The sequence below is a fragment of the Echeneis naucrates genome, chromosome 11 (genome assembly GCF_900963305.1).
Source record: "Echeneis naucrates chromosome 11, fEcheNa1.1, whole genome shotgun sequence".
NCBI lineage: Eukaryota > Metazoa > Chordata > Actinopteri > Carangiformes > Echeneidae > Echeneis > Echeneis naucrates.
In genome coordinates, this window is record NC_042521.1 from 3,660,117 (window position 1) to 3,676,632 (window position 16,516).

Genomic DNA, 16,516 nt, shown 5'->3' on the forward strand with positions numbered 1-16,516 from the left:
AGCTGTGAAAAATCCGATTTGTTCATTAGTGGGGGGGAGGGGAGGGTGGGGGGGATCAATATGCAGCTTCAACTGGAGATGCACCACTGACAACAAAACCACACCGAAACCAGAATATTCTATGAAATTCCTCCGTTGGTAAATGTTACTATTTGGCCACCGAAGTGCTGCATTAACATTTGTTTATAAATGTAACACTTTATTGCTCTGCTATCAACAAACACTCCTGATAGGAGCATCTTTAGAGGGCAAAACCTGTCAAATGAATCATTAGCTGGATAAACCGAGTCATTCTCTTTGACCTGAAAATCTTTTTGGACTGATGGTGCGCATCAAGGAACTCGACCAAAAATATGCCCTTATCCTGTCTTTTCACTTCACGCACAGCTACCGGTGCGTTTGAAATCCAAACCGATCATCACAAGCATACTTACTAACATCATACACTACACATACATCTGCTGAATGACAAAAACACGGACTAATTTCAGAGGGCTTAACGGTCCAAGAGGAAGTGCGACAACTGAAGTGACTTTGCAGCACAGTAATGTATATAAGGTTAAAATCAGCATACATCAGCCAACTTCTTTTAACAGTATAGTATAATAGCATTAAAGTACATCTGTTATGATAGAATCTTAAGAATAAACCTTCTACAAACAGCCTGTGTAGTGTAAGGCAGATGCTAAAATATGTAGGAGAAATGTTCCAGAGAGTATTTATATCAGCTATAACATGATTAGTGCATCATTAATTTTAGTCTACGTGCAACACACCCATACCTGCCGCAGAGGACTTTCCACCCTCCGCACAGGAACCACCCGAGGCCTCTCTGTCTCTGATTGACTCTGGCCCGGGGCAATGTCTGGTAGTCGCTCTCATCGTTTTCAAAGCCTTCCTCCGACATCATCAGAGGCATCTCATCCAGGTTAGAGGACTCATCTTCTAGAGAGTATCTGTGAGGACAGAGCACAGCAACACAAACATCCTGAGGCTGAAAAATGCTATCTCTTAAAACTCCACTAATTTGGAACCAGCATACAAATCACAGAAACACTTTCTGCTTTGCCAAGAAAGATATTAAAAATATATTGATGGGGTGTTTCAATTTGTAAGGGAATCCCTGTGAAACTTTCCCCTGATGTTATTCAGACATTTTGATTCTAAATTATACATGTTCAATACACAGGCTGTGTGGCCAAGGCCAGCTACATTTGCAAATTATAGTTGGGTGAATTTGGTGCACATTTGGAGCTGAACAGTTAAAGCACATACCACATAAACACAACGTACACGGTTAGATTCTGGGATTTACTGCTCAATAAATGGTGAAAAATCCCCAAAATACTGTTAAGATTCAGGAATGAAAGAGCACTCTTAATGGCACCAGATGTGCTAAATTCGGTGAAGGACTGTAGAGAAGCCAACATTACAGTTCTACCACTAAGTACTGTAGAGCATTTCCCCAATTCACAATATAAAGAAACACTTGAGAAGCACATGTCTTATTCATGAGGCCTCTCTAACAAACTGACATAGTCTGGACAGCTACAGTAAAAGCCTATGTCACAAAGAACCCAGAATAAATAAGAAAATTATTTAGACATTTTGATGAATAAGTCACAGCCATCAAACACAACAAATATAAGATGACAAGGAAAAGATGCACCTGAAATTAAGACTGATGATATTTTTCATTATATTTGATTCAATGAAAGTCTATACTTCTCTGTGGAGACACAGCTAAATGGCCTCTAACCTACAGTAGACCACAATGTGTATCGGGTACCAAAGGGAATATCAAGTTCAGCTCTCTCAGTAACTATAAAGTCCAAACCAATTCTCATTTTTCTGGCATGTAGTTGAGACTATTTACCAGTTTAAGCCAGAGCAACAATCAAAGCCATATATTCACTGTAATGTTGCTGAGTGCATACCCACAATCTCACCTACTCACATCAGCACACAGATCGGGTGGAGCTCCACAGTCAAACATTATTTAAATATTCATCCAGTTGACCAGCTACCACATGTTGAATAATAAAAATGAATAGGCTACAGGGGGGAAATGTTTTTTTTCCTAATCCTATTTAAACTTGTGACTCATGCTTTTACAAAGCTTTTAGAAAGCCTGGAATGAAGAGATGGCAGCTCCAGGTGAAGGACTTGCTGAAAAAATTTGCTGATGAACACATTGCAAACTTGAAAACACTATAAATTGATGATATAAAAACATCAAAGTGTTTACTGTACAAAGGCTGGGGTGGGAGCTGTTTCAAGACAGAAATTAAGCTTGTATTAAATGTACATAAGATAAGAAGAGAGGTCTTGGACTTAGTACAAAAAGATTGAACATATCACCTAAGGCTAAAAAACAGTGTTCCTAAGGTTAGTTATTTGTAGAAAGGAGATTTAACTGCATCCAAATGAGTCATTCTCACAATGTTTTGTTTTTCTTCCCCCACAATTTAGGCTTTAACCTATCTTCTAGACTTCAAAATTGGAAGACAGAAAATATGTTTTGGATTGGAAGCAGATCTATTTGTGTGTCATACAGGAAGAAAACTATTTCAATTTGAAAAATTCTGGATTATAAACAGCCTGAAAGGTCAATCTGCTGTACACACATCTTGTACTGACAAACATGGACAAATGAACAAGCAGGAAACTAGCAACAGGGGGATTATGAGCTTAAGAGCAACGAGCCACATTCAGTTCTCACTGATATGAACCTCCAGCACGGCTCAACATGACAAAGCAAAACATACAGAAGCTGTAACAGTCTGTCTGTTTCAGCTGAAAGCTGCTGCAACCTAAAGAACCAGACAGACAAGGACACTCCATGATTAAGACGACTTTCTGATCTGGGAAAAAAAAAAGAAAGAATGAACTATGAGCGCGTGTGGACTGTAACACCCACAGCAATGGATGAGCTCCACAACGTTCCAGGCCAGCACTGAATGGTTTGAGGATTCCCAGTTCAGACAGTATCTCACATCACAAACTGAGGATAGTTTAAGTTAAATAATCAAATTCTAAATCAGTAGTGTGAAAAGTGGAACATTTTAAAAAGACTACATAATGAAGGGCTTACGCAACTATAATACTCTAAATGCAGCGTTGGGTTGCTTAAATACTGAGTAATTTTCACTTACCATCTCTGGCTCTGAACAGGTAAATAACGCTTGAGATTTTGACCTCAGCCACTACTGTTGTTGAAGTTTGAATCACCAACCAAACACTTCTTATTTTATGTTTAATTCACAGACTGCTGGAAGTTGCCAGTGAGGTACATTAATACCCCTGGTGTTTCTTGTTTGGATCTCCCACATCTGATTACATAATAATTCAACTCTTAATCCAGTGAAAACACGGGCTGGTTTGTAAAAAGGTTTGTTGGCTCGGATGCAACTAAGGTATAGCTGCCAACAGTTGTTCAGTGTCAACAAGAAAGCTCCATCAATGACTTTTACCACCCTCAGGTGCAGTCTGATCTCCACAGTTAGGCCAGACAAGCTAACCACATGCCCAATAAGTTTTCATGAATTTCACTGATGAGCTCAAGGGAAGGATTAAAAATAAGGGGCTGGGTAACAAAACAAAACAAAAAACTGTTATTTTTCAAAATGCATTTAGGATATGCGGATTTTAAAACTGGCTTTGCAAAACAAAGTTGAGGTATTTTGTTAACACTGGACTAACATGATCGGAGAACAGCTCAGAACTCCAGCACTAACAAACAAGCCCGGATGATCAACACACACTGCAAGCACTCCACAGACCTTCAGTCAACACTGGATGGGGGAGAAATTAACTCTGTCAACAGTCATTTCAATTTAAAACTTCTGCACATGTAGCCTGCACTTGTTTGATCATGATGGCTTTCTCTGGCTGTAGCATCACGACTGCGAGGCAGTGAAATGTTATGTGAATACTGTTGATATCAACGCAGCAGAGAAAAACTAACTTTTTCCTCCTTATCCTGCTTATCATCTGTAATGTTTGTCTGTACATCAGACTCCTAATGTCCTTATTTTCATATAAGAAGACTGTAGGTTGCTTACAATTAAGCGACTTTTGGTTTGGTTTGATTTTATTGTTGTCGTTGTTGGTCAGACCCTCATCAGATCTCAGTTTCATTTCAACTGACGAACAGAGTAAATTAAAAAAATATGCTTCTGCACACACTGAACTGTAGCAAAAGCCTCTGTGTGTTTGTGTGTGTGTATATATATATTTTTCCCTTTATTGAAATATGGAAGACATGGTTATCAAATGGTGTTTCACACCTTTCCTGGTGTTAGATAAACATGTTTACTTACTTCTATTGCTCTAAAAACACAGACAGCCTAAGCTGCCACTGGGTCTGACAGTACCTGGTCATGCGCCTACTTCATTTTTCTGTCCAGTCCTCACCTTGAGGGCTTTGTTAGTTCATCCTCAGCCCAGTCTGAAAAATGAACAAGCTGTTGAGTGATGACTTCAGCGGCTAACAACACTTTGACAACATGTGACGAACTCGCAGAAGGCAGAGTCACGTGACTGGCAATTAAATACCGGAGCGGTGGCTAACCCAGGCTAGCGCACAGTAGGGAGGAGGGGGCGGGGGGCAGGGGGCTGAAGGGCTGCTTCTATTGAATTAACAGCGGTAGAATACATATAGCAGATGTTTCTGGCTTTATGGGGGGAGGTAGGAGCAGAGGAAGGAGTTGTCAAAGTGGAGGGGGGGGGGGGGGGGGGTGGGGGAGGCGAGGGAGCTGTCCGCGACAGCGCTAGCAACACAGGCTAACAGCCACGGAGCCCGGGAACGAACCGAGGCAGCCGGGTATAAAACATCACAGACAGGCGGTTGTTTTTCTACGAAAAAGCCCTGTAGTCCCCTCCATACCTTGGAAGTCTGGCCGAGTTGTAATACAGGATTCTCATCGAGTTCTTCCGCACGGGGTTCAGCGGGATGCCGTCAGCCATCTTGGCTGGAGCAGTACACAACCTGACGTCACGCCCCCGAAACAAACAGCGGTTAGGATTTACGCCGCGTTCGCTTACCGCACGAAAATTACGAAAATTACGAAACTCTGGTACGCGCGGGAGCACTGACCATCAGCGTGGTGTTTAAAGATTTTAAGATTAAAGAGCACAGAGGGCATGTTTTACATTTTCACCCCATCAAGTTATTCACAATATTAATCTACAGATAAAAAAATTAAGAAGATTTTTTGCTTGTTTATTATGATTGTTTTTTTAATTGGTCTAGCTAAACCGCGCTTTCCCGATGGCAAGTTAAGGCAGCATACGCGTGGTCAACTAACATTCATAGTTTCCGATAAAAAGAAACTGGAGCTTCAATAAGACTTTATATTCTACAAAACAAACAGGGTTAATCATATTAAATACAACTAGTCTCCACCTGAATGAATTCAGGGCAGCTGTTCGCCGATTAAGACTGTATGAGGTGATCGAAAATAGGCCAGTGAGTATGAGACCCTTTGGATTTGACTATTTTCCCATTAAAGTTATTAACTGTTCATTAATCATCCTGTAATCAACCGTTTCTTCTTTAATAGTTAATGGCTGACGACTTTTTCTTCATTTTATTGTTTACTTAAAAAAAAAATAATAATAATATTCCAGACTACTATCTTAACTATTTTTTAATAGCTGTGCCTCCCAAAATAATTGGCAACAGCTTTTTTTCAAGAACATCATCAATTCATCCTGCCAGGAGAGATGGACAGCAAGTCATAAAGTTTTAAATGAGAAAAATATATGTTATAATGGGTATGGGTATATTATTAGGATTATCTAGAAGAAATAAATGGGAAATGTTGCTGTTGTTGAAGGGCATTTTTACTGGAACCCACAACAGGAGCATAAAAGGCAGAAATAACAGTTTAACCAATGCTATTTTATGAGCGAACATTAGTACATGCTTAAATCAGCCAATTTATAGTTATATATTATTTGCTTGGGAGAAAAACATAAAAAAAAATCCTTAATTACAAAATGTACAACTTTGCAATAGTATCTCTGCAGGCAGATGAAGCAAATGACATTGAAGAGTCCACGTTGCAATGTAACGTGTGGAAAAAATGACATCAGGACAAGTAATCTCTTTCCAGTGTTTAAACAGAGTGAGGTAGGGGACTGGACATACAGACGGTTTGTTCTATATTTTATTCGGTCCAACTGTTGTTTAAGAGTGACAGTTTCTCACCATAACATCCATAACAGACCTTTGCGGTTTGTAGTCGTGGGTATGAGCATATTTTGTGCTTTGCACCAGCTAGCAGCATTGGGCAGCTGTCCGGAGGAGATAGCAGACTCTTTTGCATTATTGATCTGAACATATGCTCCTTTCTTCGGAGCAACCATACATCTAAGCACCGTAGGAATTCTCAGGTACAAGTTAAACAACTTATTTAATGTATAGAAAAGAAAAAAAAAAAAAAACACTCACAAATGACTGCAAAGTAAAACAGCAAAATGTGAATACCCTACTATTCTCTGTCACATGATAAAAAGTTCTTTTTAGGTCTATTTATAATACATAAGAACAAACAAGTCGTTTTACAAATATTTTAACGTCCATTATAGTTTGCATAAGTATTTCATCACCATTCAGCTTTAATCAATTGATTCCAATTTCTTTGCTGTCATCTATCAGCATAGAAAAATGTCTGTTATTTCCCAGGTCCATGCCGGTCTTGGTTAGACTGTTTATTGGACTTCCTGCGGTGCTCACTCTGTCCATGCCTGCAGTCAGAGGGTGAAGCTGAGAGATGCCTCTGTTCTGAATCACTGAGATCTCGTTGTTTTTCATGGCCAGGCTGTTGCTGATAGCCGTTGCGTAGCGGTTCCAAAACCCAGGGTCTACATTCATCGCTCGAGCAGCCAGATCCTTCTGAAACATCTCCCCAAACTTCACCGCCTCTCCACCCAGCAAGGCCATCGGGTTCTCCACCGACAGCCGCCTGCCTCTCCTGGCTGGTGCGTTGTTCCACATGTGAGTTCCCATATGAACCTAAAAATGATATATGTTAGATCTGGTGCTTGATCTTGCTGTAAAATGTAAGTACGTAGTGTGGTCCAAGTGATCTTCAAACTCCCTGACATAAAAACAACTCTTAATTTACTCTCCCTGTTGAATCACCAATTAGAAAATAGAAAATTTGATCATAAAGTAATTTTAAAGGCAAAAATGTTGCATACATAGACATATTTCAACACAAATGATCAACTGATTAATCCAAACAGTAGTGGCAAAACAATAAATAATGAAAATAATTGTTGGTTTCAGCTCAGTATAGATATTTTTGAAACTGAATTTGTTGATAGCAAACGATTATCTGCTTCATCTATGAAACTAAGCACATGAAAAGGTCTTCTGGGTCTCCTCAGCCTCAGTAATGGGACACTTTAACCATCTCAACATGCTTGTGCAGTGATCGGTATCATGTTACTCTAAATTATAAACAGCATATCATCAATTCCTATGTGGCTTTGGCAGAGACCTCTGTGTTCAAAGGTATTGTTTAGAGAGTAAATATGTTATTATGGAGAATTTATACACTCTGATTGCACTGCATTAAAATACATCACAGCAAATTGCAGAGTGGAACTAATTCCACTTGAAGCCTAAGCCCTTAAACAGATTACCTTAAGATTAATTCATTATTAATTTGTTTATTCAGCTGTAGCTGTGGATGATCCTGCATCATTATATGATGAATCAATATCTAGTTATTGAATGAAATATCTTTATTTACCGCTGAAAATGTCATCAAACCGTGCTTCAGCTTGAGTTCAGACAAAACCTCACAACAAAGTCCGTATCTACCTTCAGATTGCCTTTAGTGGTGAAAGCTCTGCCGCAGATGGAGCAGACAAACGGTTTCTCCCCCGTGTGTGTGCGTTCATGGATCTGTAGGGCGCTGGCTGATGAGAAGTTCTTCCCACAGGCGTTACAGTTGTGCTGCTTGGGAGTCCGTCGAGGGGGTGCGGAGCCCAGCAGGGAGGTCATGCCCGGGCTGCCAACTGATGGAAAAGCCGGAGGGATGTGGATACTAAACGGTGGGTGCTGACCGTCGTTCGGGTTGTTTGGTTGACAGTGGCCGTTCACCTCGGTCTTGATGACGGCCGATGACGTGCTTGTGGCCAAGCTGGGAACGCTTTGACCTGCAGCTGAAATCAAAGTGAACGCACGCAGCATTAGTCAAGTTTCTAACAGACTTCGAGAAAAAAAAATAAAACCTCTGAAATTTGTAGATCGTGGCAATGTCACGAAATCAGTGTAAGTGTACCTCTGTCTCTGCTCAGTTGGAAGGACATACTGTAAGGGGTCTCTTCTTTCACACACGGTTTGCCGGGTGGAATTCCTCTCCGCTCCTGGGCCGCCGCAGCTGCTGATGCAGAGGCGGGAGACTCAGATTGCTCTCTCTTCACCGAGGCTGCCAAAGGCTCTTGAGATTCTGGCATGTTGATGTGCGCTGCAGGTGATTTGATCGTCATGCCCTCTGAGTTGCTCTGAATGGGAGATGCATGAGGTGAGCAGGAGGATTCTGACACGTTTGGGCTGTTAACACTGGAGTTCTCCACCGTTTTCTCTGATAAAGCACATTTAATATTGAGTTGGCTGCTGTCGTTAAAGCCGTTTGTTAGGAGCTTCAAGCCGAAGGAGTGGTTCAAGCTTACAGTGGCATCCACCATCCTCATTTGATTCTCCAGAGCTGCAATACTTGAAACAACAGCAAAGGACTTAGGAGGTGAATTACAATCAGAGGCCAAAGTTTTAGAGGGTCTCATGCCTTCCTCCATATTTTCTTCATCCTCTTCCTCTTCTTCATTATCATCCATTGAAATGTCATCTATCAAGTCATTGCCATTGCTGCTGAGACTGTCAAAGCTCTTTCCATTGATAGAGACGTCGCTGTCCATCTCCTGCAGCCCGTCCACCGGGGCTGAGTCTGGAATCTGCCCCACCATGTGCATGCGAATGTGCTGCTGAAGAACAACGGCATTGGTAAACTTCTTCTGACAGAGAGGACACGAGTGTTGCACTTGAACTGGGGGGTTTTCCCTATGAACGCCAATGTGTGTCTTCAGGTTGCCTTTGGTGGTGAAAGCCCTGCCGCACACTTTGCATTTAAATGGCCTCTCCCCGGTGTGAATGCGGTAGTGCATCTTCAGCGCGCTCTGACAGCTGAGGACGCGGTGACAAAGGACACACTGGTTGGGGTCTGTGATCTTTTTGTCGATATTCTCCACCAGCTGCTGAAGCTTTGAGGTTTCAGACGTTTGCATAGACTCCAGGAGGCCGCCTGATTGGAATTTAGTTTCATCTGAGTTGAGCGAGAGGGGCGGAGAGATGGGGACGGGGGAGGCAGACGTGATGGGTTCGGGTGTGGTGGCCACGGATGGGACTGTGGAGCCGCTTGCTTCTGTTGCTGGGTTGGCTCTAAGTTTCAGCGTGCAGCTTTGGGGCAGGTGTACTCCCTCTGTTTTCAGCATAGTGGATGTCTCTATCTCACGGTTTAACTGTGGAGACTCGGAAACAGGAGAGAAATGAGCCTCGCTGCCTCTGTGGTTAGGTGACAAAGATAGATATTCACCAGGAGCTGGCTGGTAGGGAGACTTTACGGATGGTGTTACAGCTACGGGGTCATTTGAGCCTCCGATACTGGTAATAGTGGAGGAAAGCGGAAGACCCATGGTGGCTGGCAGAGTTGCTACAACAGGTTTGCTGTCCAGCCATGAGGAGACCGGTTTTTCCGGGGGGATGGACATTCCATAGGGAATCCCAGAACTTGTTGGCACGTTATCTAGATATTCTGGCACCGGGTAGGGATTCATCTGAACATGAGGATACTTCTCTTTATGCCTCTGGAAGTGCACCTTTAAGTTCCCTTTTGTGGAAAAGCGATTGCCACAGATGTTGCATTTGAAGGGCCGCTCTCCTGTATGGGAGCGCAGGTGGATCTGCAGAGCGCTGTCACTGCCAAACACTTTGGCACAGAACCTGCATTTATGCTTGAAGAAGGGCTCCTCTGAGCTGGGCTTCGTTTCAAACAAGGACACGTTAGGCAGTTTCCCTTTCCTGTGCTTCATCAGGGCCGCAAGAGGGTCAAGTGCATTAGCTGTGGCAGCGATGCTAGCCAGGGGATTGGGGAAAATGACGCTGCTGGGGGGGCTCTGAGGTAGAAATGGTAAACTGGAGGATGAGCTGAGGATGCCACTCTGCCCCAGGGACAGCGGGCTGGAGGAGCTCAGTGTCTGAGTACAGTTAATGCCGCTGGCATGGGAGCCTGTGTAAGGAGGAAGTAATGCGGAGATGCTCCTGCTGCTGCTGCTGCTGCTGCTGCTGCTGCTGGAGAGAGATGGATTTGAATTATCTGAGGAAGCTGAGGTACACGTAATGTCTCTAAAGTTGGACTTTCCGCATCCGGTTTGCGAGGAGATATTTTGTGACTTTTCAAGCACAGACGACAAAGAAACGGCAGCCTGTCCGTTAACAGTGGAGGGCATCGTTCCCGACAGCGGCAGGATGGGAGGTGGGATGAGGCCTTGAGAAGGGAAAGGATTAGGTGCAAGAGAAAAGGATCTTGAGACTGGGTTCAACGCAGCTTGCGTCGGTTGTCTGTTCATGATGGCTACCTGGCTACAGATCTGCTCGATAAGCTGCAGCTGGTGGACCTGTTGTTGCTGCAGAGCCAGCAGGTGCTCCAGGATCACTGGGATGGCTGCTGAAGCTCCTTTCCCTCCTGTGCCACTGCTGTTGATCCCCTGTGAGAACTGCGCCACGGCCACTCTGGTGCTGTGAAGAATCTCCAGCGTGACATTTGTACTCGGCATGTTGTAGCTGCCAGCTGCTAACATCTGGGGGGAAGTGGACGCAGCTGATTCTGGAGGCTGAGGGCTGGAGATTGTAGTGTATTTGTCCTGTGGGCGCTGCTCAAGCTCCATGGCTTCATCCCGGTCCCTGCCTTCCTCTAAATTATCCAGACTGTCGTTGTCGTTCACATGCGCCTCTCCCGGATCAAAGCCGGCGTCTGTGGACTCTGCCGCGGATGAGTCACTGGACGCAACGCTGGGAACAGGAGACTCCTCAGGAACAGGCATCCCCTCATTGTCCTTAACTATCAGCACTAAGGGATCCTCAGTGCAGACTTTCTGGTGTTCACTCAGTTCGGTCCAAGTGAAAAACTCAGCACAGCATCTGTCACAGACGTGTGTTTCCTCGCTGCTGTGGCAGCCTCCACAGGTCTCCTCTCTCTCCGTGCCTTCCATGATTCCTGAAAAGGAAATAAAAGAAGACGTGAGAATCCAAAACTGGTAATATTGTCCTGATATTCCCCCGAGGAACCATTTTTCCTTTTTGCACATTGTAATTAATCCCCACACCCCCGCCATCGAGTCCATCTTTCCAAACAACACATGTTGTGTGGACAAGCGTTGTTCAAACCTCATGAACTTCTGATTCCACCAGAGACCCTAAAATGTCCAAAGATAACAAACATGTCAAACTGAATCACAAGATGGTTTGTTTAAAATTATGCAAAACACATCTGGAAACAGATCATTTGAAGTCAAAAAAGCATCTTAAATTTCTCTCTGTCACCCAGAACCATTAGAGTAAACGCCACTAGTGTCTGACTATGAAGAGGAACATGAGGGGGAATTCCAGCTAAACAATAACTGCTGCTTTATTTTCTTCCATTTATACATTATGTTAGCTTATCAAAAAAAAAAAAAAAGACAAAAGTTTGACGTTTTAATGAACTCTTATTTAAAACACAAGCTTTACCAAGACCATAAAAATCAGCGAAGGTCAGCAGAAGTTATCTGACCTTTCACATGTGCATTCAGACATATAATGAAATTCCATACAGTACACTGATTTTCTGTGCATTCAATAATGTGTCTCATATTTAGTCAAAAACAATTGTGGGCCTAATATACACTGGTCAAAAAGTACGAAATTTTTTTTACACCAGATTTGTTGCATCAGGGCACTTCAAATCAGTGGCCCTCGATGGTTTTCAAATCAAAGACCCCTAAACTGACACAGATTCAAACATACACCCAGAATTAATAGGATTTTCTCCCAGAGTCCCCCATCTGACAGCTCCCTTTGCTTTTATTCCAGAAAGTGTTTGAGTCTCATGACTAAAATAGCCATACATGTTGTCGTTGTGTTATTTGTGGAAGGACTTCTAGTGGAAATAAATGATTCCCCTTTTAGCCCAGGACCCCCAAGAAGCCCTTCAAGGACCCCTGTATGTCCCCAGAGCCCAGTTTGAGAACCACACTGAAGATGAAAATCAGTAGTTTGATTCTTTAACTCTTTGCTGTGATTAATGTTTTATTTCATGCAGTAAACAGCAGAACAGAAATGTAATAAATCAATTATTATTACTTATTAATGAAGTCAATCTATAATATCACTGATCCAACAGACAGCATGCTGCTGTTTCTATCACAGTAACTACTAAAGTGACGCGTGCAAACTTTGCCAAAGGAAAATAAAAGTAGAGTAAAAACATTAAAACAGCATAAACAGAGCATTCTGATGTAAACAGGATATTGCACACAGATTTGTTGCTCTTATTCCTAAATTGTGTGACTTTGCAATGTCGATCCACTGTCACTTTTTAAATTACCCTCGGTTATATCTGTAAAAATCTTTTGTACACAAACATAGATCCTCAGACAACCACTTTCCCTTTTGTCCCCTTTCAGTAGCTGCTGTGTGACGTTCATGTTGACAAGATTTCAGACTTTTAGAGTCAGTTGCATCTGTTCAGGCTTTGGCCCATTAGGAAACAGACAGTAAGACCAGATGGAAAGATCTGGGGAAATCAATAGTAAATTAATGTCACACTCACTCGGGCCTCCCTACACCAATTTAAGAATAACAATTCAAAAAGAACCAAAATTAAAAAAGATGGTTAGTACGAGCTTTAAGTCTGACCATTGAAATATAATATAATTCATTTTACTTTCAATTTTTTCCAAAGAAATTAGTGATGACTAATTTTATTAATATTTACTTTTTAAGAAAATAATCATGACTCATAAAATCTGTGTGTGTGGTCTACATGTGCTGTACCTTGTTCTTATAAACACACTTTGTGTACCAAAGTGTGTTTGCGCTCCCTTGTGCACATGTGTGTTGTCAGTACACTCCAGTTATCACTGTTTTTCACCTGAAAGAATTAGTCCCAATTAGTTCAAGCTAAACAAAGATAAAGACATCTGTTTCATTTACTTTAAGGTGAACACACTCAACAAATCCTCCTGCAAGCACACGGTGCACTGTGCTTATCATTGGTGAAATAAGTTCAGTAATAAACTGCAAGTTTCAGCTCAGACAAGTGCAACCAGAGCTGAGTGTGTAAAAACTGATCTGAAAGTCAAACTCATCAGAGATAAAGAATCAGAGTCCTTTGGCTCACCAAGTGGGTGGTCTGGAGATCACCAAGGCGATTCAGCAAACACAGGAGCGAAAACACTTTCACTGTTTTAGCTCGGGATTATGTTTGCACTTTGTAAGATTTACTTCCAGTGAAAGCAAAGGGAAGATCGGTTTAGATTTAGGGCTCTGAATACATTTCCAAATATAATAACACAGATAGGAATTTATTTAAAAATGTCACCCTCGCTCGATCCATGACATCGGGAGCAGCAAACAGATTTATGTCTGTTCCTCGCTGTGTGGTTTGGCCATGAAGCTGCAGCTGCAAGTAAACAGACTCTCAGCCCAGCGTTGGTGCCTCTCTGAGTGACCTCTGGGCTGCAGAGGTCAGCGGTTCACATGTACTAATTGTATTATGATCCAGACATGGAGCACTTGCCCCCTCGCTGGGTGAGGCTGACAAAGGTTAAGTCAGCAGGCTCAATCAAAGCCCATCTCAGAGCAGCGGAGCCCCCCGCCTGGCTGCAGGACTGTGGGAGGGCCTGACTGAGGAGGGCCTCCTCTACACTCAGCACCTCTTCACAGCCACAAATAATAACATCTGAACGCAACGCCGTGTTAAAATTCAAAAGAAACAAATCATTTCGTGAAAAAAATAGCATGAGCTGCGATGAGAAATTTGTAAATTGATTTCTTGCAGGCCTTTTAGCAGAGAGAGAAAAGCTAATGCTAATGCCATAAAAACAACTACAAAGCCACCATAATCTAAATAAACAAAAGGGCCGTGAAATGAATCATATTACATTGGAATAATTTAGATTCATACTCTACCAAGAAGGATTTTTTTTTTTGTTTTGTTTTTTACTTTAAAGATTTTGCATCAAATTTCAAGAATGCAGGCCAAATTCAATTTAACATTCAGTCAATTTCAGGACAAACATTTCAATGGGAGATATCAGTTCAAAGTTTTATTTCTGTTTAAAATATTATTACTGATATGAGCTACTGCTCAGAAGTGAGAGCTGATTAAAAGGTTCAGATAACACCAAGCTCTGCTGGACGTACATGGGCAGAAAATGAAATTGTTTAATTAAATATTAAAATACTGGAAAGCATGTGAGGCTTCTGGTGTTTCATAACACAGCCTGGAAATGTGATTGAATAAGTGAGCTCCTGTTACAAATAATATGGACAATATCGTTAATATTAATAATTTGTCAGTACACTCCTGGCAAAGTGTAAGAAATACTGGACACTGGGAACTTTGTTTTGTTGTTTTTTTTTTTTTTTTCCCTGTGTACATTTATGAAATTATTTGTTCAGGATATATGGGATCTGTTGATAAAGCATGACGCTGAAATACAGAAGTCACCATGCATGACAATACATTAGCATAACCATAAAAACTATGAAATAACGTCCTGCTTTTGTTTTCAATTTTTCAGACTACTTACTCCTGGTTAACGGTTCAATGTATCTCATTAAAATCCAGTTTAAATAGTTGTCAGGGAGGCCTCCAGCCAGAAGACACAACAACCTCAGCCATAATCTGAAGAAATAAATGAAAACGCATCACTATTCAAACTTCAAATTCCCTGTTTACTGTAGGAGAGTCACAACAGGCCGCTCATTTGCCCATCACTTTTAAAACAGCCAAACAAATGAAACTAAAATATGACAATAGCCATGTTTGTCCCATATTAGCTTGTTAGATCTGAATGTTGGTCACAAAGTAATAAAACATGATCTTAGAAATTCCCGTTTTGTGTCTAGATTAAACTCTAAAATGCTTTTATTCCCAAATTCCACTAGGCAGACCTCAGGCAGGAGGTCTTTAATAACTAAATGTCAAAAAGTTAGAAATAAATTTTTAAGTGGAAGGAGGAAAGTTGCAGAAACATAACAGTTCATCCACCTCTCTCTTTTCTTTCCGCCTGTGCGCCTAAAGCCTCCATCACCATCCTCACTATTGTCACATTACTGCACTTTGCAATGAAACCTTCGTCATGAAGTTGTCCTTATAAGCCCGGTCTCCTTGTCGGTGCCGCTGATCCGTTAACTTCAGAAGAAAAAAAGCCAGTGAAAAGTGGCAGGAGGACCTCCGGGACACCTACCATCGGGGCGGAGGAGTCCGGTGTGAGCGGCTTCCTCGTCCGACCGGAGGTGCTGCGGCTTGGCTTGTTTACGGCGGGACATGTTGATCCTTCACGGTGCCACTCTCTGCCGCCTTCCCCACAGACTCATCTACCGGCAGCGACTGGGACCTTCCAGCTGGAGCGGGGTCGGTGAAATAGGCGAACGGCGGCTGGTGTCGGCGGCCCGGTGCAGATTGCGCATGTCAGTGTAATTATGATGGAGGAAGGATAATGCTTTTTACGACTCTCGCTGCCCTTCGCTGGGGTTGATTGGCTGCGGTCCAGCCGACTCACCCTAGATATGGAAATGAGGGATGGGGTTTAAAAATAATTAGTTCACTTCCTGTCAGGCGAGCGGCGGCTTTTACGCGCAGCTCCGAGCAGCTCCAACATGGTTCAGTCCGACCTTCGGAGCCAGATTCTGCCTCTGGGCTCGGTCCATTTAGGCTCAAAGTTCGGCTCTGAGCTCTTCGATGAGCAGTTAGGGCCAGAATTACGAAAAAATAAATAAAAACAACAAGGGGCTCCGGTCTGACCTGCCTTCTCGGGCTGTGGAGAGGAGGAGGTCCCGGCTGAAGCCCTCACACACGCGGCAGCAGTGCAACACAACAGCAGGACCGGTTATCCTTCCACAACAGGAGAGTTTGTTGTGTTTGTGTGCGTTAAGTCCAGAATCGACGGCCTAGAAGAGGCGATTCGGGGAGAAAAAGATCAGATTTCGTGCGTAAAAGTAAAACTTCGTGCGTAAAAGCGGCGCGCTCAGATCGCAGCGGGTCCGACCTCGGAAGTGAGACTCCCTGGTTTGTCCGAGTCACCAGCCCCCTCTGCTCGGTGCCTCCGCCTCCGGTCCATCATTAGATGCCCTTCAGCTGGCTGCGATAGGCTACTGCCAGGATACCACAGGAGGTGTTGGAGCCCAGGCTTCATTTATTAACGACCTCCCACAATTTGGCGCCAGAGAAGACTGAAA

At 42.8% G+C, this 16,516-nt stretch overlaps 2 protein-coding genes across 3 annotated transcripts in view; both read right to left on the bottom strand.

The window, feature by feature from the left end:
• Positions 1-4,976, bottom strand: part of atp9b (ATPase phospholipid transporting 9B) — a 33,194-nt gene extending 28,218 nt beyond the window's left edge. For both annotated transcript variants that reach the window (XM_029514288.1, XM_029514287.1), the window contains exons 1-2: positions 4,889-4,976; positions 783-956 (exon numbers count right to left, since the gene is read on the bottom strand). In XM_029514288.1, coding sequence (XP_029370148.1) covers positions 783-956; positions 4,889-4,968 — 254 coding nt within the window. In that variant the 5' untranslated portion in view covers positions 4,969-4,976. The remainder of the gene's footprint in view (positions 1-782; positions 957-4,888) is intronic.
• A 1,424-nt stretch (positions 4,977-6,400) lies between these two features.
• sall3b (spalt-like transcription factor 3b) lies at positions 6,401-16,310 on the bottom strand. The gene is made up of 4 exons (XM_029514107.1): positions 15,526-16,310; positions 8,301-11,288; positions 7,838-8,181; positions 6,401-7,021 (listed from the first exon to the last, which is right to left on the bottom strand). The coding sequence occupies exons 1-4, from the start codon at positions 15,605-15,607 to the stop codon at positions 6,629-6,631; spliced, it is 3,807 nt and encodes a 1,268-aa protein (XP_029369967.1). The 5' UTR covers positions 15,608-16,310; the 3' UTR covers positions 6,401-6,628.
• Positions 16,311-16,516: the final 206 nt, after the last annotated feature.

Excerpts from the sequence above, each read along its gene's own strand:
- sall3b (XM_029514107.1), bottom strand. The coding sequence starts at position 15,607 with ATGTCCCGCCGTAAACAAGCCAAGCCGCAGCACCTCCGGTCGGACGAG. Across the intron at positions 11,289-15,525 it reads CGGACTCCTCCGCCCCGATG|GAATCATGGAAGGCACGGAG; the intron begins GTAGGTGTCCCG and ends TTTCCTTTTCAG. Across the intron at positions 7,022-7,837 it reads CCACTAAAGGCAATCTGAAG|GTTCATATGGGAACTCACAT; the intron begins GTAGATACGGAC and ends TATCATTTTTAG.